This window comes from Arvicola amphibius, chromosome 12 (assembly GCF_903992535.2).
Source record: "Arvicola amphibius chromosome 12, mArvAmp1.2, whole genome shotgun sequence".
Classification (NCBI taxonomy): domain Eukaryota; kingdom Metazoa; phylum Chordata; class Mammalia; order Rodentia; family Cricetidae; genus Arvicola; species Arvicola amphibius.
In genome coordinates, this window is record NC_052058.2 from 83993341 (window position 1) to 84015653 (window position 22313).

Consider the following 22313-nt stretch of genomic DNA (forward strand, 5'->3'; position numbering starts at 1 on the left):
TTTTCTCCTGCGGGAGCTCATCACTGGAGATGTTCTTTCCCCCAGGGATTCATATGCCTTGGCTTGAGGACATTGCAAAAAAGGACACTTGTGCCCACTTCTGAAGGGCTCCCCCAGGGCTCCCATTTGTCTTTGATTAGTTTGTATGGGTCTGTCTTGGTTTACTATCCCTGCTCTGTGAAAGGTGCTGCAAGCTGGACCTCATACCCCGATAAGTTGTAGGACAAGACAGATGTTGTTTCCAGTCCATCCATGGAAGGCAATGAAAGATGGTAAGATGGTAAAAGAAAGGTTACAAGAGGAGATGACAAGGCTGCACGAATCTAAAGGACACAGGTTGCATATAGGCTGAAGTTAATTTTTCCCTTGTGACATGTTTCTTCCCTCCCAGGACCCCCAGCAGAGGGAACTTCCAGACTCCTTGCCTTTCTCAATGTGTTTTAGATCCCCATACATAGAAGCAGCCTTTCCAGGCCCTGGCTCTAAGCAAGTGTGCTGCCTTTTGCTCCCCACCTTACCCAGGCCCAGGGTCCTGTCTATGGTCCCTGCATAGGCATGAAGAAGTCAGCTACCACCCCTGAGGGGTTAGCTAAAATATCTCCACGAGGGAGTTCATGAGCTCCCTGCCTCTGCCACTCAAAGACCTCTTTGTTATTTATTACAGTTTGAATGTGCAATGTTCCTCCACAGATTCATATGTTTGAACTATTGGTCCTCATCTGGGGACACTATTTTATGTCAAATCTTTAAGAGGTGGAGCTTCGCTGGAAGAACTCGGTCATTGGGAGCAGGCCATGAAGTTTATGGCTCTACTTCCTATCTCTCTTGTTTCCTGACTGTAGGCAGGATGCTACCATCCACCCCAGGCTTCTGCTTCCATGCTCTCCTGGTCATGGACTGGATCCCTCTTTAGGGGGCAAGCCAGAAGGAACTCTTCCTTCCTTGTGTTGCTTTTTAGGCAGTTGTCATAGCAACGAGAAAAGGTTGTCATCCCTTGAGGCATTATTATAACCCATGCCACATTGGTGTTTGTAGCGGGAAGAGTACCTCGCTGTGGGACTGGTTCTTCTTTTTCTTATCTGGTTCTTGGTCACAGTCCAGAGCTCTGAACACAGTGGGGCATCCACCGAAAGGATGAGGCTGACCCATCCATCTTCTGCCAAGGCTAGTCATTCAGAGACTCAAATCTGATCATAATATGTTTAGACTTATAACTTTTCATTGACTTCCCTGTACCCAAAGCTAATCTCCTAATGCAGCATGACAGTATACGAGGACCCCTATGAACACCTGTGGTCTGTCACGTATGAAGTTCTGTGGCTCCCTTGATTCACCAGACTATTCCACATGTTTGCACTCATGGCATATGCAGAAATCCATGCCGACCTTGGACCAGCTAGGCTTTATCTGGTAGTGATTGGGGCTGCGGGCAGGCCTGCTTTTCATCCCGCCTGTCTCCTGCACGCCTTGCTTAAAACCTGAAATAATTACACGGAAACTGTATTCTTTTAAACACTGCCTGGCCCATTAATTTCAGCCTCTTATTAGCTAATTCTCACATCTCTTTTTTTAACCCATATTTAATAATCTGTGTAACACCACGAGTGGTGTCTTACCGGGAAAGATTCAGCATGTTTGATCTGGCGGTTGGCTCCATCGCGTCTCTCTCCCTGAGGAGAGGCATGGCAGTCTGCTCCAGAGAAGAGAGGCGGGGCAATTGTCTGAGCCATCTACCTCACTTCCTTTTTCCTGTTCTGTCTACTGCACCTATCTAAATCTTGCCCTGTCAAAAAGCCAAGGCAGTTTGTTTATTAGCCAATGGGAATCCTCCATCATTATCTCTGTATCCTTTCGATGTGTGCAGCAGCAGGATCTTCTCTTACCATCTCATCTCTGCTCCTTCATTGTCTTCCCTGGATGGACTGGAAACAGTTACCATCTGATTTGTCCTATGACTAAGTATGCTCCTTGAAGTCATGAGCAATGAATTAACTATTTATACATATACATGTATCTCACTCACTGCATAGTTGGTTACTATATTTAACAGTATTTGAACTTGGATGCTTAGAACTCTCAGTTATTGACAGTCTTACACGCAATGGTATATAACTGAACAATCTGCCTAGATATCTGAGGAAACATCTGAAAGTTGTGTATCATTGGCACTGCCCCAGATCAGAAAATGATGTGGTGGGTGGGATGGTGCGGATGCCACCTTGTCTTTTGGTGTCTCTACTCTCCCACCGTGAGAGGGAGTTGGGCCAGTGGTCCCACACGAGTAGGATGTAATTTCTAGAAGGTGTTGTCAACTTCATTGGCTTCAGCACACCCTACAGAACCCTTGACGGCTTTAAGCTTCTCAGCCCGAGTGCTCAATCCTGGCTCCATTCCAGCTGACTCACCTTGCAAATGAGTCAGCCAGAGGGGCTGGTTGTGGTGCTCTGAGGCAATAGACAGGGTGTTGAGGGCAACGATCAGGATCACCAGCCAATAGAAGACCTTGGATTTCACCAGGTCGTGACACTTCCAGCGGAAGATGCGGTTCCACTGCCTCCAGTGTCGACTGCAGGAGACAGGAGATTGGGAACCATTACTTTCAGCCATACGTACTCTCCTCTCTGAGCATACAAGAGAAATGAAGGGTATGGGCTGTAGAGCTGGGTCAATTTAAACCGGGCTTCTTATTAACAAAGTTTTTCCTTTCAAATGAGAATAAGAACAATGATCTCCCAGGCAATTAAATGAGACAATGCAAGCAAAATGCTTAGCATGGCACCTGATATAGATATAAGCGAGGAGCACCGTGCATTTTAATTTCCACTAAAGGAGACTGCGCTGCCAATTCTACCCATTTTTAACGGAAGTTTTACTAACTCAGGGAGGATTTCCAGATGGTTGCGTGGGAAAGGTGCGACCTCACATCATTTACTAAAGCTTGGGCTTATCTACCGTTGGCTCAGCAATTCTGCTTCTAGAATTCTGCCCAGAACAGCCCATACTTTACCAGGAGAATTTGGTTAAATATAAAATGGTGTGTCTATACCATGGAACATTTAATAGGCAAGGTTGTGTTGATAAAAATGTGTGTGAGCTTATGAGCATGTGAGTGTGAACATGTGAGTGTGAACATGTGAGCATGTGAGTGAGTGTGGAGGAGGCGGGGGGGGGGAGCGGGTGTGGTGCTGGAAAAATAGCTCAGCAGTTAAGAGATCTGGTTGTTTTTCTAGAGAATCCAGTTTAATTGCCAGTACACACATGGTGTCTTACAACCACCTGTAACTCCAGTTCCAGGGGATCTGACCTCCTCTTCTGGCCTTTGTGAACATGATGTGTGCACAAGGTGCACAGACATACTTGCAATCAAAATCTCCATATACATAAAATAAATGAATAAAAATATATTTAAAAGTGTATGTCTTTATATATGTACGTGTACACACAAGTGTGAAAATTGACCTCAGTGGAAAAGTTTAAAGAAAAAATGCATAACAATATAGTGTGTATTCATATACTTAATGAATGAGTAAATGACTAATTTACTAAGCAAACTACTCAATGAAGTAAATATTCTTCAAAATCCCCTATATACCGGTTACTGTTTTAGTCTTTATGGTGACAGCAATTAACACGAATAACCCTATTATATAAAAAGAAAAACAAGAACAAAACATCCTGGTGCATGTGTGAGTGTGTGTGTGTGTGAGTGTGAGTGTGTGTGTGTGTGTGTGAAAGATGAAAGCACAGAAAGATCTTAGTAGAATACACACCTGTTACCATGGTAACTTCTTAGAAGGGCAGCAGGGACTTTCATTTTTTTTCCTTTGGGTTTTTCTCTATTGCTGGGTCTTTCAAAAGTCATAATTATGTATGAATTTGAAAAATAACATAGCCTTTCTCTCAAAACAAAGATAAGAGCTCAGAGTATCCTCTCTTTCCTGACTCTTAGCTAGGACCACTTCCTTCCTGCAATGCCACCCACACAGCTTCCCTCCTTCCTCTTGCAAGTTCCCAACCCAGCGGCATCCCCTCAGAGGGGTTAGCCGAAGGTCCTGACTGTCTTCTGTTTTACCTTGAGTGGTGTAGAAATAGGTCACCCTCTCAGGATCCTCCCTGATTGCTCATTCCCTGGGTGTCTAGACACTGCTGAGTCCTCAGAGCAAGAACTGGCCCTGTTTTCTTAGATATGCCTTTCTAAGGACTCAAGCACCAACAGGAGAGGTTGCCGGATTCTGGCCCCAGGTCAGGTACTCACATGAACTGGATGATTTTGTTCAAGCCCTCGATTTCATACAAGCTCTCTGTGTCTGAGCCCCCTTCATCCAAAGAGAGCTTGCCTGGGGGACAGAACAGATATAGTTAGCAGCCTTCAGGGTCTCTTGGGAACAGACAGTCTTAGTTAGGCATAGAACATCTATGACAATGGGCTCTTGGTGGGCCTGGCTCCTGCTGGGACTTCCTATGAACTGAAGAATCCCATCTGCAGGGCATGTGGCCACCCGTGGGCAGGCACCAGGATGATTTGGGGAGAGCCCAGGATGCACTTGGGTTCTATCATCTTGAGGCATGATGCAAGGCACTGGTGACACTCTGAAAGCAAGCATTATGCATTCTCAGTGGGTCTCTGACTGTGCTGACTAATTGTATGTCAACTTGACCCAGGGTGGAATCATATGAGAGGAGGGAACCTCAGTTGGTATACTGCCTCCGTAAGACTGGGCGGTAGGCAAGCCTGTAGAGCATTTTCTTAATTAGTGGCTGATGCGGGTGGGCCAGTCCATTGTAGGTGAGCTCATCTCTGGGCTGGTGGTGACCCCTCTATGAGCTCTGCATCATGGAACTGTGAGTGACACAAACCCTTTCCTCCCCAGGTTGTTTTTGGTCATGTGTTTCATCACAGCAATAGTAACCCGAAGACACTGGGTTTTTGGGGGCTACTCTCCAGAGAGTTACTGGGGAATGCTGATCAATATCAGGCAGGGGGATGCTGGCCGTGGCTCTGGGTCCCAACCTTCTCTCAGGTCCTCCACGTCCATGACCTCGCCCTGTGTGATCCAGCTCATGTAGCCACGAAGGTCTTCCTCCAGCTGCTGCTTCTCCCGGAGTTTTTGGAAGGTTCCCCTAGACTTGGCCTTCTCTCGCTCCTTGGTGAATTCCCTAACACAAAACCAGGGAGGTAGGAGAAGGGGAGAGAGGTAAAGGCGGCAGGGCCCACTGAGCTTCCGTAACACAGGACACATCTGAGCTGGACGTGTCCTCTTCTGGTCTGGGGCACTGCCTCTGGGCCAGGGACCCTCAAAGTGTCCCCTGTCTCTCCTTTGCCTAGCCCCACCTCCAGGCACACTCCCAAGCTCTATTACAGGCCTCCCATTCCTTCCCAGGTGATCTCATTTTCTCCTTCCGTTTATTCTTAGATGTCAAAGGTTGACAGAACATTCCATTATTCCAACAGAACCATCCAGAAAGCCTCAAATTTGCCATACTCCTTGGTCTTTTAAGCTATCCTTAAACGATTTCTGATTACAGACTTAAGGCCTGAGAAAATCATCTTGCCCACAAGAGGAAACTGGCCGTCACCATGAAGAACCTGAGGGGGGGTTGCAAGGCATCATATGACCAATAGAGGGCAGCACTAGGACACCGAGCAGAACTCTGAGTGCATTAGGAGAGACACCAGCTCAGTTAGCAGGGATCTAAACCCAGTTGGCCGAAGGGGGTCTGCCTGTAGGACAGTCACCTCACCTCACCCCGGCAGTGTGGTATCCACCTGGGTGCTCTTGACCATCGTATACATTGTAACCCGCCCAGTGAAGCCCACCTATGGATCACTCCTCAGAACAATGTCACAAAGTGCACAAAGTAAGAACCCAGGATTAGAGAGGAACTGATCGGAGTGAAAGACAACTGCAGAAATGTAACAAATGCCAATGGAGGACGCAGGCACCACTGTTGCCGGTCTAGTGGAGGTAGCCCTTTCACAAGCACTAATGAGTGTAGACAGGAGTGCAACAACCGACAGGTGACACGATTTCCATTAGAGAACCCACAGGCGCTGCTAATGCCCCTGTGGTTAGTTGCCTGCATTCATTATTAAAGGAAGCACATATTTCAGTTAATGCAATAGAAAGTCAAGATGGGTTTTCTCTAACCAACCTCACAGACCCCTGAGCTCTGTTTATAGGCTGTTGGGGGCGGTCGGGATTCTGGAGTGAGGTGACGTCAGCCCATAAGGGGGCTGAGACTGCAGCTAACCCCAGTACCATGTCTGGGGTGGACCCTATTAATGGAGGGGTTCATGTGTGCTGGACTCTGTCCTAAGCACTTTAAACACACTTCATGGCAGCCCTAGGAAACAGGTCCTGACATGATTATTTGACAGATATGAACACTGAGGTTCTAAGAGGGTAGGGAATTAGGCAGGGTCCCAGAGCCTCTAGGTAGTAAGTAGTACAGGGATGAGAGCGACAAGCTACCGCTAGTGGGTGCTTGACTAGAAACCGTGTCTGACACACACCCAGGGCTGGATCTGGGGCTCACAGGCTCACACAGGAGTGTGTGGAGGAAAGAGGAAGCAAAACTGGGAGAAACGTGCTAGCTTGAAGAATGCATCCTCTGCCTTCCTAGCTAAGAAGGAAGACGTGCACATGGCCCAGTGGGGCTCAGAGATGAGCTGGGGGGTCACTGAGGGTCTGGGTCGCTCCTTCCTGCCCCCCCCCCACGGTCATTACTTTCTTACCCGCTCAGGACACCCAGTACCAGGTTGAGAATGAAGAAGGAACCCAACAGAATGAGGGTGACAAAATAGATCCAGGGCCACTCATTCCCGATGGCATCGTTGACCTGATCCAGACAAAAATGTGAGATCAGCACTCTGACTTGAAGGCTAATTCCCATCTCCCATTCTGTCCACCCAGACTCCATAAGTAGCCCAAGATCCGGGCCAAATGGTCTTCCCAAGGGACCCTTGCTGACTGTGTACCTGGCAAGAGAGCCTCTAACCTGCCCCTCGGACCCCAAATATAGCCCATTTCTGTACAGCCAAAGCTTTTCAAAGTGACAGTCCTCTGGGACCTTAAGCCAAGTGTCCTGACATCTCTGAACAGTTTCTTGTCTCTCTCGTGAGGATATGGTACATGCTCTCCTCCGGGATGTGCAGCAGAGGAGAAATAGCACGTGTGACATTCCTTTGACAAATTTAATCATTCCGCTTCCCTAATGTGAGCCTGCGAGAAATGTTCATACTAATCCTTTATATTTGCAAAGCATTTGACAGTTTTACAATTCCAGCCCTACAGGCAGCACCACATTGTGCTTGAGAGTTCTGGAACAGAGCCAGAGGGGTGAGGGCTTGAGTCTTGGCTCATTTGCTCATTAGACTCATGGTTACAGTTACACAACCTCTCCGAGCCTCAGTCTCCTTGCCTGTAAAATGGGAGTGATGCTGTCTGCTGTGCTCCAACGCATTAAATAAGAAATGCACGGGACTAAAAAAATCTAACAAAGAGTTTTCTCTAATAGGAAAGCTTCTGCAATGGTGGTTACATGCCAGGCAATGTTAACAATTTTGTTGGTTTTCTCTCCAGCTCTAAGGTGTGAGTGGGATATTATCTTTATAGAGAAGACTGATACATGGTGATATTTACATAGGAAAGTCATCTCACCCAATGGCAAAGAGGAAGACCCGAAGGGGCCCTCATCCCTCAAGTGTCCGAGACACAGGGCACCAGGAAAGAGTCACTGGCATTCTGGAGAAAATTCAGGCATTGAGACTAGAACTCATAGGGCTCCTAGTATCCATCCCTCACCCACTTCCTGGGACTTGCAGACCTTAAACCATAAGATCTGCGTCAGAAAATACTAGACAATCTCTAGGCATTAAAAAGAGATCATACACCTGCTGGATGCCCAGGGAGAGCAAGACAGGACCAATGGCACTGAGCAGTGACTGGCCTTTGGGGTGGGCTTATAAGCCCTACCTTCCTGCTCCCCTAGAAAGCCTTTAGAAGGCAGGGTTGGTTTGGAAGCTCAGACCCACCCAGTATAGGACATCGGTCCACCCCTCCATGGAGATGCATTGGTACACGGTGAGCATGGAGAAGCCAAAGTTGTCGAAGTGGGTGATGCCATGGTTGGGTCCTGGCCAACCTCCTCGGCATTCACTGCCATTGATGGTGCAGGGGCGCCCAGAGCCAGTTCTAGCACAGGGTGATGGCTTCTCATTCTCTACTGTGGCCACAATGTCTGGAGGCAGAAGGCAGTAGCGTTAGGCAAGTGGACAATGAAGGAGGCAAGCTGCTCAAGGGTCATTTGAAAGAACAGAGGGCCAGGCAGTGGTGGCGCACACCTTTAATCCCAGCACTTGGGAGGCAGAGGCAGGTGGATCTCAGTGAGCCTGAGGCCAGCCTGGCCTACAAAGTGAGTTACAGGATAACCAGGGCTGTCTTGGAAAAAAAAAAGGAAAGAAGGAAGGAAGGAAAAAAGAAAGAAAAAGGAAGAAAGAAATAAAGAAGAAAGGAAGGAAGGAAAAAGAAAGAAAGAAAGAAAGAAAGAAAGAAAGAAAGAAAGAAAGAAAGAAAGAATAGAGTAAGTAACAGAGAAGAAGAGGGACAGGGCCGAGACTGGCAGTTGGCACACACAGGTGACAGCAGTTACGTTTTAGAAGAACTAAAAGAACTTTGGAAGAACCACTCCGAAGATGAACTGTCCCTTGAAGCTCAGCTCATGCTAAGGAGTGATCAGAGGGGTCTTTGCACCTTCTGAGATCTAAAGAGGAGGGCACTGTCCAGCTGGGGTGGGCTGGGGACAGGGGCTCCCATGCTCTGACCTCAGATTCAGTCTGGGGAGTCCGAGTGGAGCTGTTCCAACAGTACTAGGTTAGCTGTGCCTGTCACAGCGCACACAGGGCCAGGTCCATCTAGGGATGATGCTACCAGACTTCAGATCACCCTCTGTGTGTCCTCTAAGGAATTCTCTCTCTCTCTCTCTCTCTCTCTCTCTCTCTCTCTCTCTCTCTCTCTCTCTCTCTCTCTCTCTCTCTTTCTCCCTCCCTCTCTCCCCCCCTCCCCCCCTCCCCCCTCTCTCCCTCTGTGAATATGTCCATCCGTCTGTCTGTTCGTCCGTCCGTCCATCCGTCCGTCCGTGTGTGTGTGTGTGTGTGTGTGTGTGTGTAGACCAAAGGTCCACATTAGGTTTCTTCTCAGCTGATATGCACTTTATTTCTTGAGTCAGGGTCTCTGGCTGAAACGCTATCGTGTCTACAGTGGCTGGCCAGCAAGCCTCCAGGCCCTGCCTGTCTCTACCCTCAGTGCTACAGCACCTGGCTTTTTACATAAGTTATAGTGACCCAAACTCAAGTCCTCAAGCTTGCGTAGTAAGCACTTTACCCACTGAACTATGTCCCTGGCCACTGAAATCTAGAACACTTTTATCTCCGGTTTTACAGCATCCTGCTGTGTTCTGAGATGGAGTTATCCTTGGAACACAATGCCCTTGCCTGACCACACTTACAATGTCAGCTCAGAGCTCTGAAGGCAGGAAGGCAGGACAGTGATGGTTAGCTTGGGGTCCCTGGCTCTATGAAGTTGGTGGCTCTGATCTGAGAGGAGCATTTGAATGTTGCTGCTCAGCATCATGGATGGCTTGGCACCTCCACGTTTGCCCCAGAGCTCATGCAAGACAGTCCCTGCTATCTGCCTGACGGTGCTGATGTCAGATGTCCTGCTGATGGAAGATGCCAATACTGGCTGCAGGGTGTGGACCCTTCCGACGGTGGGAGAAGGGCTGTGGGAGCGGACTGGAAGCTGCCTGTTGTAGCCTTGTCAGAGCTCACTCTTAGAAGCTAGGGTTGACCCTGCATGAATGGACCCTGGTTGCCCATGGAACTGGGGAAGCAAATAGCTTCTCCCCAAGAAACACTGAGTATGGGGATGCTCTGGTGAGCCGAATGCCCAAGATCTGGCAGAGGGCCATCCTCCTGTATCTTCCTCTCTACCCTAAGACCCTGCTAAAAGCCATTCTCAGAAGAGTCTGAGCTAAGGACAAGGCTGAGTTCCTGTAGATTGCTCAGGGCGAGAACCAGAGAGCCTTCTGAGGCATCTGCCTCCTCAAAACTGTCTGCATAGTGATGTCAAGATGCCGCTTGGCCTCCCATTCTCTCAATGGAGAGTGGAGTTGTCCAGCAGCTCCAGCCCACCTGCATAAGCCAGGCACTGAGGAGCCTTAAAACAGATGCAAAGCCTGTCCCTCTTCTCACTGAATAGATTTTGTTTGGGAGAGTGCAGTCACGCTTACAAAAATATGTTCCTGTTCTCATGTCGTCAGCTTGTTGCTGCTCTTAGAAATTAATTGATGCCGGGCGGTGGTGGCGCATGCCTTTAATCCCAGCACTCGGGAGGCAGAGGCAGGCAGATCTCTGAGTTCGAGGCCAGCCTGGTCTACAAGAGCTAGATCCAGGACAGGCTCTAGAAACTACAGGGAAACCCTGCCTCGAAAAAAAAAAAAAAAAAAAAAAAAAAAAAAAGAAATTAATTGATATCCTGATATTTGTTCCAATTTCCACATGATTATCAGTGGGCCAGACTTATATAAGTCACACTTTTGGGGTCTTAATTGCCTTGTGAGGATGTGAAGGGATCCTGAAGTCAAAAAGTGAGATCTGCTCCTTTAGGGAGGGAAGACTTCCTAGACTCTAGGACCTGGAGTCGGCATGGGTTTTCTGACAACACAGAAAACGTCCCCTTTGAGTTTCATTCAGTCCATACCCTGCAGGCCTAATCTGAGGGACAGTTCAGACCAAAGCATACCATGGCCACAAGGAAAGTATGCAGAGAAATCCAGGCTCCACCCAGACCTATGCTTCAATCCCGAACTGGCTCAAGAAGCCTGGAAGACACTGAATTGGATAGGGTGGAGCAGAGCAAACTATAGCCAAGGCCGGCCTCTGACCTCTGACCCCGGTGGGGCTGGCCTTATCCCACTCTGATGAACCCAGGCAGGAGATGCCTCCTACTACAGTGGGCAGTGAGAAGGGGAGCTGACTTGGGCCCAGAGCTTCTTTCCTACCTGTGATGGCCCCACCCCGCTGTGGGAGTTCAACTGTGATGGAGCTGAACAGGGGCCTCCACCCCCCAAGTCCTCTATGGCTCACCCGTCCCAATGAAGTAGCAAGTCTTGTGCATCTTGCCCTTGAAGAGCTCCAGCCCAATGATGGCGTAGATGATGACCATGAAGAGCACGAGCAGAGCAATGTGGAACAGAGGGAGCATGGCCTTGAAGATGGAGTTGAGGACGACCTGAAGGCCTGCCACAGACAGCAAGGAGGGGGAAAGAGAGTCACCCACCCACAGTCTTAGGCCCTCCCCTCTATAAACAGTGGGACACCCAGGTCAGAAGAGGCAAAGGAGGGTTTGGCAGAAGAGATACTGTCACCCACTGGGCACCCCTGACACCAGCCGGAGGGGTCTGAGCACACGGAAAGCTCGCAGGGCCTTCACATCCAAACCGGCTCCTTTGCTGCTCAGGGGGGCTGTGTTGGTTTGAATAATGTTAACTTGTTCCAGAATCACAGTGAAGACCCTGGAGGGGGAAAGATGGAGAGAAGGTGGTCAGCAATCAGAGGAGCCCGAGTCCCAGTGCTCTGGGACCCTGATTCCTATATGAAGGACCTGGGATGGGGTGGAGGGATTGGGCAAATGTAGATCCCAACTGTCAGCGCTGAAGAGTTTTATTTCCAAGGAATCCGAGGCCAAGTTCACCTTTGAGCTGTGGGTGATGAACAGAACTGGATACAAAAAGGGAAGTGTCAGGCTGAGATGCAAGATTACCATGGGCACAGTCCTTGGTCCTGAGGCTGAGAGCATCACAGTGAGCTGCAGACTGGCCCCTCACTCACTGGTGACCCTGGTCAGGGAGTGGAGTTCTCTCCTGTTCTCCCTGGCACTGGCCTTCCAGCCAATGCTGGATGTGGGCCTTCTGCTCCCCTCCTCCCCCTTCAGAGCTTCGAAGTCCATTCAACCCTCCTCTTAGGAACATTATGCGACAATGACCCCAGAGTTCATCATGAAACAATGGCGCTCTGCGGAACAATGGCACTGCTTTCTAGATTCTCTCTTCCTCTGACATGGCTTCTAACCAGAGCACCTCACAAGGGCCCAGGCTGAGTCTGAGGATGCTGCGGTTTTCCTTGTGGTGAAATGAGCACCGATAGACCAGCAGACGACCGACACAATAGTGCTGGGCTTCAGGACAGCACAGTGGCTGACTGTGCAGCACGTGGAGCCCTGCTTTGCATCCTGCTCGTGGTGCGACCTTGGACAGGTTGCTCAGTTCTCTGTATCTCAGTCTCTTCCTCCATGAGATGGAGAGAACAGAAAAGGTGTTGAAGAATGTTTTATGTTAAAACGCATGGTAGGTCGTCAATAATTGCAACTGTTCTAATTAGGCAACAGTTAATAGAAGTGACGTCACAGGCTAACACATGCTCATTTGTTGAAATTCCAACACCCAGTAACTCAGAACGGAACTCTGGAATAGGGCTATTAAAATGAGGTCATCAGCGTGGACTGCAATCCAATTTGATGGCTATACTTATAAGGGGAAAATCTATGTGTACAAAAAGACATCCAGGGTGCGTGCTCATAGAGAGATCACATAAAGACACAGTGAGAGAGTGGCCACTTTAGCCAAGGAAGAGAGGCCCGGTGAAACCAGGCCTACCCACGCTGGACTTTGGACTTCTGTCTCCAGAACCAACTGTAACAAATCTCCATTGCATAAACCCCCAGCTGCAGAATCTGATGGTCACCCCAGTACACTAATGTAGGCTACTAGATGTCCATGTTTGTGCACTTGAATAACACCATAGTCTGTGGAACCAATGTACACATGGCAAAGGTGGCCACTGCAGCCATGCATTGCTGCCTCTTGCATGTGCTGGGGGAGATGAGGGAACGTACATCTGGGGAAGTGGTTTGTGACCTGCAGGTAGGTGTTGGGGTCACTGGTTCATTTCCCACCAATATTCACCACACCCCGGGGTGGTCAGCACAAAGCTGAGGTTCCATCTTGCCTTTAGGCTGCTGGTAGTGTCTACGGGCCGAGTCTTCAGGGAAGATCAGACTCCAGGCCACAGTCCCCAGCCAGCTCTTACCCCAGAAAGACGATGATGAAGTCCAGCACGTTCCAGCCACTACGCAGGTAAGCGTCCTGATGGAACAGGAAGCCGTAGGCTATAATCTTCATGGCAGCCTCAATGGAGAAGACGATGAGGAAGAAGTATTCTAGTTTCTCCTGGAGGGGAGGAGGCGGTGGCAAACACAGTCACGCCTTTGTGCTTTACACTCTCAGTGCCCCCTCGCTCAAGCCCCATCTGTCCTCCAACCACCAGCCTCTGCCGACCCTAGAGGCTCCTTCCCACCCCTTACTCCCTCAACTCTCTACCACAGGTCTTCCTGGGCCACCAAGTGCAATGCAAGCCACTTCTAACCCTTCAGCTCTTCTTCCAAGCTTCATGTTGTCTCCTTAGTACCTGGCTAAAGTACTGCATATACATTTTTATTGCATTCTTAACTCTTTCATCATCAGAATATAAACTCCACCACGTGGTAGACCCTCTGCCCGTTTCCCACCTTTCTTCCAGGCCCTAGACCTGGATGAATAAATCAATGATCCAATGCTAGCTATTTTTTTTGTCAACTTGACACAAGCTAGAATCATTTGGGGAAAAGGACTCTCAGTTAAAAAAAAAAAAAAGGTCTCATGAGATTGGCCTGTAGGCATTTTCAGGCATTTTCTTGATTGATGAAACTGTGGGTGGTGCCAACTGTAAGCAGGTAGGCCTAAGTTGTCTAAGACAGTAGGCTGAGCAAGCCACGAGGAGCGAGTCGGTAAGCAGTGTTCCTCCATGACTTCTGCGTCAGTTCCCACCTCCAGGTTCCCACCCTAAGGGCCTTCATTTGACTTCCCACAGGGATAGAGCATGGCCCAACAGCTGTAAGGTGAAGGACATGCTTTCTTCTCCAGGTGACTTTTGGTGGCAGTGTCTCATCCCAGCACTAGAGACCCTAACTAGGACAGATCCCCTGGTGATTTCTGGGGTGGGTGTTTTCCTTCTTCCACCACTCGATGACTAAAGGTAGGGTGGCCTCAGCACCCCAAGCGAGCGACCCTCTCCTGCTGGTAAGGGCCCTTTGCTGGTGTTCACTCTCCTGCATTTCCCCTTTCACATCACTACAGCTGTCCGTGGCAGCTTCGCCAGGCACGGTGATGAGGGAGCGGAGAGCCCCGTGTAAAAGGATGCTCTGTGGGTAAGGGACTGAGGTTTCAGCTCAGCCTCACCCTGAAGTTGGCCTTGCTGTCTTCTCTATGCCCTATCCAATAGCCTGATCCTCTGGGTCATCCTGAGCCCATCCAGGTCACCCTTTCCCTACTCAGGGCCCAGGAAAGAGCTATTTCTAACTGAGAGAACTGTCTCCTCCTGGCTGGACTCCAGGCTGAGACTGCTCTTCTTGCAGCTATCTGAGCCCTGGCTTGGTGGCTTCCAATAGCTCTGCTCCTCCAGGCTCTCCAAATAAGAGAGCTGCCAGGGGCAATCTGGATACCATCCCTGCTGAGAGGAATGGGGCGAAGCCTCTGTGGAGAGTCTCCTGGACTCAACGGGGTGGTCTTCCTTCTGTGTGGTAAGTGTCCAGAAGAAAAGTCCATCTCTCAGGAAAAGGTATACGCAAGGAGAGGGAGGTTAAATCAGCATGTAAATTTTCAGATTGATTCAATCTCCACGGGACAGACAGGAGAACTTCTGTTGAGGGAAAGGAAAACAGGACCCAAAATAGTTGCCGTGCTCACAAGCCAGGCAGCCAGCCGCATATACCAGAGAGCTGCCTGCACCTGCCGTCTGTCTATCTGTCTCTTGGCCACAAAGCAAGCTTGTAGGGGCTGTGAGCCTCAGATGGGGGTCACTTGGGGTTCATAGCCCACGAGCTCCAAGATCCAACTCTCTCTGTTTATCACTCTGTAGCCTAATGCCAGAGTGGACACAGCATGCCCCTTGCTGTGTAGACATGGACCAGGGATCTTGCACCATAGGGACAGTGTTATCAGTGCTACACTGTGCTGACCCCATGCCTCTCCAGCCCATGTGCTGTCCACAGTAGAACAAGGGCTATACACTCCCCAGGTATTCGTTACGTTTTAGACTAAACCCCTAGGCACAGCCGGCCTGGCTGGTGTCCTGTAATCAAAGCCATAGCCTTCCTAAATAATTTCCATCTTTGTCTGCGGGGAGTCTGTTGTCAAGGGTGGGAGGTGGGAGACAGGGTGCACATTCTCACTAGCTATTTCTTTGCTCAGGTCTGTCTAGGAACCCCGGCTTCCTTGTGGTGGTTAAGAGCACGGGCTGCTCTTCCAGAGGACCCCAGTTCAACCCTAGCACCCACATTTTGTCTCAACAATCATCTGCAGTTCCAGGGGATCTAACGCTTTCTTCGGGCCTCCACGGCCACTGTGCACACACAATGCACCTAAATATGTGCAGGCTAAACACCCATACATGTCAAATAAAACAAATTGACCCCCCCCCCCACTCTCCAAAGAGCTGTTCTGAGGATTAAATGACATCCTGTAAGAGGTGGTGACCCACTGTTCACAGGTCTTCTATACGCCTGGCTCTTTGTGGAGGGTTCCACTACTTGCACCATGTCATCTGTGGTGCTCTCTTGGTCTTCACAGAGATGCTGGGTGGGGACATCAGTGAGTGGTTCACCAAGGTATGTTTCTATCCAATGAGGAACTCAACATGTTTGAGCCTGAACCTCTCTTTGCTTGAACCTGCTCTTTCTCACAAGGTCCAGCACTGACCAATAGTGACCATTGACTCAAGACAGGGGTCTCTCTGGGCTTGGATCTGTCTCTAATGCCTGACATCCATCTCGTTTCCTTTGGCACTGCCCCCGGCCTGTCTTACACTCTCTAATCTGCCATCCCTTGCTGCCTTTGATGCTCCTTTTCCTCCTAGCCCCTCTCTGCTCTGGTTACTCCATCCCTCCTGGTCTCCTAGGGCCATGTGGTTTGTCAGGTAAACCCAAAGAGAAGAGGGTCCCTTGTGAAATGACCCCTGCTGACCTTGACTGCTGGCCTCACTGTTGTCCCGCCAGAGGGATGGCTTTCAGATTCTCCAGGGGACCCAGCCACTGAGCCTTTGCTCATCTAGGCTCATAGGACGCCTCTGACTGTCCCTGGGGTGTCTTCTATTGCCCGGGGCTCTGTTCTCCCCTGGAGCTCATGTCATCTTCCCGTGGATACTGACTGAGCCAGTGGTTTTGGCCCTATGGGAACAGGATTTGGGGAAAATGCTAGGGCATCTTAGGGTGAGTACTAGGAGCAGGGAACAGCAGGTTTTGAAGACTACACACTCCTACCCCCTCCTGGGGCCAACTTTCTCTTTATATCTAGTAGAAAGAATTGCTTCTGCCTGGAATACTCTTCCCTAGGGCTCACTGTCTTCCTTCTCTCTGACTCCAGCCTATGATTGGTCCCTTCTGTGTTACCCTCCCTACCTCCCAGTTCTTCACTGAAGACACATTATTTTGTTTTAGCAGACTTTAAGACTTAACCGGCCAGCTGCCTGCTCATCCACTTAACTGTCTCCTGACGTGAGTATAGGTCTGTTTCTTCCATTTCCTGCTATGTCACCTGTATCTGCAAAGGTGCCTACCATGTGCGTGTGCGTGTGGGTTTGTTCACAGTGCTGGGCCCTTCTGCCTAAGAGACAAGCCACGGGCTTGGGTGGGCCTGCCAATGGCTGCTACCACTGAGGCAAGATGAGCTCAACGTCTCATCAAGGAAGCTCTGTGAAAACCCCACAGCAATGCTCAGCTTAGCTTAGCTTAGCGGTTCTTTGTTTCTGAGTACAGCCAGATGACAAACGTGGGCTTGTCAGTCACATAGCAAGTCCCACGTGGCACAAGCAGAGTGACCCCACACAATAGAGCAGATCAGACCCTGACACCAGATGAGGGGAGATAGTCTTTGACCCTGGCGTAGACTCTTTGCCTCCCTGCCCTCCTGGACTCATGGGAAGATTAGGAAGCTGCCTGTGAGGTAAAAGCTCTGACGACTCCATCTACAAAGGCCTTCATCACCAGGTACCCAATACAAGGGGTCCTCCCACAAACAGGCCTCTAAGAGCTTTAAGGGCTGCACCTGGTGTTTCAGTAAGAGCACAGGCCTTGTGTCTGTACGTTGTTACACTGGAATGCAGCATCCCCAAAGTCCTGGGCTGAAGAGACCAGGGTTCACAATGCACATCACTGGTTCTGCCTCTGTCCTCATCTCCTGTGACCCCACCCAGGCATGCCTAGGACTTTGAGAGAAGATGGTGGCAGCTGGCCAGATTCCTCTGCAAAGGGACTTTCCCAGTACAGCCTCTCTGTCTGGGCCACGGGGCCAGCTGTCCCCATCTCTCCTTCCTCTGCTGTGCCCCAAGCATCGTGACCTGGTCTGCATTCCTGCTACGGGTCTTCCATGTTCCCCATGGAGGGCTCTAGAGTTTGCAGAATAATCTGAAAGAACTGCAGTGTCACTTCCTGGGAGAAGCTGAGATGTAGCAGGAGGTAGAGGAAGGTTCCTCCCTTAGGGCCCAGGCCTGCGGTCTGCACAGACACGAAGCATACAGGAGCCAGAGGTACTAGACTCATGGGGTTCACTTGATGGGAGGGGTCAAGAGAATTGATGGGGACTTGGTGGATGCTAGAACTTGGGCTGAGGGGTGCAGCGGGAGTCAGCTGGGTATCTCCACGCATCCCTTGCCACCTAGTCCTCCCCGCAGGTGCTTGGTGGCAGGCACAACACAAGACCCTTTCCAGTTGCAAAGGCTGCCTGTCTCCTGGCTTCACCATCTTTCTTGTTTCTGGGAGCAGACAGTAGGAATGGCCTCCTCATTATTGGATAAGTCTGTGGCCTAGTCCCCTGCTTTTGATTCTTAAGGCTGGAGAGTTACCCTGAGGTAAGAAGTCCATAGGGTGGGGTTCACAGTGTCCCCAAGATAAGATAGTGCCTGAAGGTCCTAGGACTCCTGAAAGAGGGGTCCATTCAGCTTTGCCCAGGTTCACATCCCAACAATAGTACAGAACGCTGCGGCCCCTATGACCTTAGCAGTGGAAAAGGCACAACTCCGGACAGACAGGAGGCCAGGTGACCACAATCACTAAGAACAATTACAGTCAGAGCTTTCTGTACTCCAGGTTCAAGGGAAGCAGGGAGAGGACTCAGAACTCAAGGGGAGGTTCTCCAATAAGAGACAAACAAGACAATGTGAACTGGGCCTGAGTTCTGATGCAGGCGCCATGTTTCCTCTTTCCTATATGAGAGAAGCAAGAATAGAAGGAGAAGAGAGCTTCTCAGAGAGCACGGGTCCCTTGCCCCACCCCCAGTCCTTGCCCACCTTCCTCTGGTGAGCCAGCCTGCTGGGCTGCTGCTCAGCCCCTGTCCGCTCTCTGGACCTGGAATCTCCCTGACGCTTCATTCTGGAGGGTTTGGAGAACGACCAGTTGAGGAGTGAGCAAAGTTGCTATATTTAGTGTGCCGAACCCCTGATCAAATGAACATGGTCTGGGTGGATCACTCAGGTTACCCTACATCTCTAGGTGGTTGGGGAAGGCGTCTTTGTCCAGCTGCTGCTCTATACTAGCTTTCTCAGGCCACGTGTGCAGACACGTTCTGAGTGTCTAGCTCTGGAGACAGGCTGAATGGCAGGAGAGGAGGTAGGGAAAACAGAAGGCCTCATCTAGGAGGACTGGGGATGGATCTTCTTGGGGGATAACGAGAATAACAACTAAGCCTTATTAAGCATCCACTTACCTGCCAGGACCTGTTCTAGCCACACACATGAATGGAGCCCCTGCCCACTAAGCACTCTCGCGACCACTCTAGGGATAAGTAAACCAACACACAGAACGGGTGAACAACCTTCTAGAAGCACACAGCCAAGCAGCAGAACTGAAGTACGTGTGTAGAGCGTCTAAGTCAAAAGTTCACAGTCTCAACCAGCAGCCCACACTGGAGAGGGAGAGGCATCCACAGGCATTTGCTGGACCCTGCCCACAACCCCACCCGCCCTGCAGTCCTGGACACAGTATGACTTTGGCTGTGGGCCATCGGTGCTGGAAAAGCAGGGGACAAAGAAATGAACTTTTGTTGCGTCGTACCTATGTACCAGGCTGTATGTGAGGTCACTTCACAGAGGGTTAGCAGTTCTAAAAGGGGAAGTGCTGGCCCCTGCTCACAGGTGGGGCAACAGAGACTGAGTTCAGGAATGAATGCTCCTGGCCTTACACCTAGTGTCCCCTGAAAGGCTGCAGGGTGTGGCACATACCACAGGCTTTTGCTGTTCAGTCCCATTTGGTTCATGGGTCAGGGGACTAATTCGGTAAGAAGCAGAATGTCTGGAAAGGGAGCTGAACCCAGGGCAAGCTCGGGGGTGGGGCAAAAGCCAGGAAACTTTTATTTTCCCAGATCCTTATTGGGGGCTCTCTTGTACATCAACATTAGAAGCTTCACATCGAGGGTCCCTGTATTCCTCAGAATGGATGACCCAGTCGGGCAGCCCATAGTTCCTCTGATCTGCTATGCTCTGAAAGCAAGGCCAGAGTGGGGCCCTGCCGAAGGCCCAGCTTCCCCGGATGGTGAGGCAGAGTGGGCCACTGTCCGCAGGCATCAGCAGGACGTTCTGGACCCTATAAAAGGACAAATGCCCTGGCTGCCAGAGGCTTAGCCTCCAGCCTTGTGGAGGACACTGGGAGGCAACCCGAACCCCAGGAATGTGGCAGAGGACATCAGAGTGTCCTATGATGGCTTAGGGCTGGCTGCTCTGGAGCCAAGGAGGGGCTGGATGGGCGGCAGTCTGGAGAGCAGCTCATAGCGGCCCACGCAGCAGGTTATGTCTCCTATGGCTGTTAGGAAAAGTCATCTAGAGCTTGGGAGCAGGCTGCCAGAACTCTTGCAATGTCAGGATGTAATTTTATTATGATTTGGTTGACATTTGTTTGTTTGCTGGAGGAGGGCAAGTGTGCCATTGTAGGAGTGTGGAGGTCAGAGGACAACCGGTGGGAACTGGTTCTCTCCTTTCACCATGTGGGTCCTGGCAACTCTTACTGAGGTCATCAGGTTTGGCAGCAGACATCCTTACCCACTGAGCCACCTTGCCAACAGAATATTTTAAAAGTTATTTAACTGTCTAAGGCAGGGTCTGTCAACCTCAATCCTAACCGACACTGGAGCTAGGCAATTCCAATTGTCCTGCACCGGTACCTGCATCCTTGCCCACACTACATGATCTAGACATTGCAAATGTCCCTTGATGGGTAGAAGTCCTCCTCCTGTCCCTCCTTTGAAGACCACTGCCTTGAGGGGAGCTCCTGTGCTTCTCACTATTAAGTCCTGCAGAGATGGGCTCTTCCCAGAGGAGAAACAGCTTCCGGGGTAAGTTTTCTTCCCGGTAGGCAGTGCACACCCCACTGGTCCTGCTGTAGCCTTTTTCCACGGTCACTAAACTCTTCCTTCAGTGCTCTATGAACCTGCCTCACTCCCTGCTTGCTGTCTTGTGGGCTGCGTTAACTGTTGTCATGTGTTCCTCCTGTATGTAAATCAGTACAGCTCACTTTGTGAAAGTCATGATTTGAGGGCAAAAGAAGAGATTATAGCCAAAGAAATCTGCTTCTAATCATTAATTAGGGATGCTGATCAACCCTGAGATTCTCATGGGTCCCCTAAGGTCAGCCAAGACTAGAGTGGTGGCCCTCCCAAAAGTTCCTTTGAGTTCAATTGAAGTCTTGGGTTTTGGGGGAGGACAAAAGAGTCTGGGGCTGGACTGGGATGCAGGCCCTGGGCTCCAATCTTGTTTCCCAGCTGCAGGTGGATGTGTTTGCCCATCTTCTTACTTCTCTGACAGTCTGCCACCTCCACTTGTGTGAAGCCATAGCCAGGCTTCTCTCCTGGGCAAGTCAGACCCAGAGGGTAGAGTGGACACTCTGAGCACCTTTTCTAGCCTGAGCAGCAACTCCGGGAGTCAAGAGAAGTAGGACTACAGTAAGCAGCTCTGATTGCTTCCTCCCCTGTCTCTCTCCCCCATGCTGAATGGTTTGCAAAGGGCACAGGCCTGTCAATGAGCCAGTTGGGCCAGGAGGTGGTTTAGCCTCTTTGTGTCTGAATCACACTGGACAGAGTGTGAGCCCTTGGCAAACACTCAGTGTTGCTTTTGCCCATGGTGATGATAGGGAACCAGGAAGGCTGTTCAGACACACTGGGGCCTCAAAGAGAGATGAGGGGCCAAAGAGAGCAAGGACAGAGGGCAACTTGGGTGAAGAGGGATTTTTCCCCATTACTGGGGCTCGAACTTAGGACTGACCCATGCTGATCAAACATTAACACTCAACTACAGTTCTCCAACAGAAGGAAGGATTTTCTTTTATCTGACATAATCATTTGGCACAACCTTGGGATCTATCTAGTGGCCAGGGGCTGCCTGGCTGGGTCACCCACTCTGAAGAACAGGGGGGACACTCAACACGAAGCTCCTAAGGTCAAAGTACAAGGCACAAGAACCTAAAAGACCCTCATTCACACAGAAACATCTCACAACTATACCAGGTTACCTCACCACAAACAGAGATGCTGGTAGAACATGGAGTTTACACAGGTCCAAGAGCACATCTCCATGAAGGGAGCTAGGACTCAAGAGCATCCATTTTGGTCCAGATTCATTGCCCTAACCACCGTGTTACAGCACTCCTCCAGTGTGGCTGATTTTAGAGCCCAGACCCCCATCCACCACTGGGTCATAAGGCGGTACTAACAGTCTGGTCCTCATCTTGCTACCCTTTGCATTGCTACTCCTGTGTATTGCCATAACTCCTTGCCCTATCTGGGCCTCAGTTTCTTCTTCTGTTCGGAGAGGACCCGTGGCTTCCCTGCTGACGTAGAACAGGCAGAACCAGAAGGGTACCCCAGACCCAAATACAGATCTGATGCTCCCATGGAATGCTAGAGGGATTTGGAGGGAGCAGCCCATACCCTCAGACAAGTGCCAGGGCACCCAGTCATTATCATGGGTCCAGTTCTCATACGTGGCTTGTACAAGGCATGGGCAGGAAGCCACTTTTGCCTGCCCCACATCCTAGCTGGTCTGGCACACGCCACAGCAAGAGAGCTCTGTCACCAAATACTCAAGCCCGAAGAACCCAACTGTCCAGGGTGTCCACATGGCTGAGTCTGAACTTACCTTACTCCCCAAGCTGTCTTGCTGAGTGACACTGAAATCCCAG

General features: G+C 50.2%; 1 protein-coding gene across 3 annotated transcripts in view; it reads right to left on the reverse strand.

The window, feature by feature from the left end:
• Window positions 1-22313, reverse strand: part of Cacna1s (calcium voltage-gated channel subunit alpha1 S) — a 65090-nt gene that overhangs the window by 36873 nt on the left and 5904 nt on the right. For all 3 annotated transcript variants that reach the window (XM_038348673.1, XM_038348672.1, XM_038348671.1), the window contains exons 3-10: window positions 13148-13287; window positions 11432-11574; window positions 11147-11299; window positions 8036-8241; window positions 6737-6840; window positions 5012-5157; window positions 4256-4337; window positions 2406-2566 (exon numbers count right to left, since the gene is read on the reverse strand). In XM_038348673.1, coding sequence (XP_038204601.1) covers window positions 2406-2566; window positions 4256-4337; window positions 5012-5157; window positions 6737-6840; window positions 8036-8241; window positions 11147-11299; window positions 11432-11574; window positions 13148-13287 — 1135 coding nt within the window. The remainder of the gene's footprint in view (window positions 1-2405; window positions 2567-4255; window positions 4338-5011; window positions 5158-6736; window positions 6841-8035; window positions 8242-11146; window positions 11300-11431; window positions 11575-13147; window positions 13288-22313) is intronic.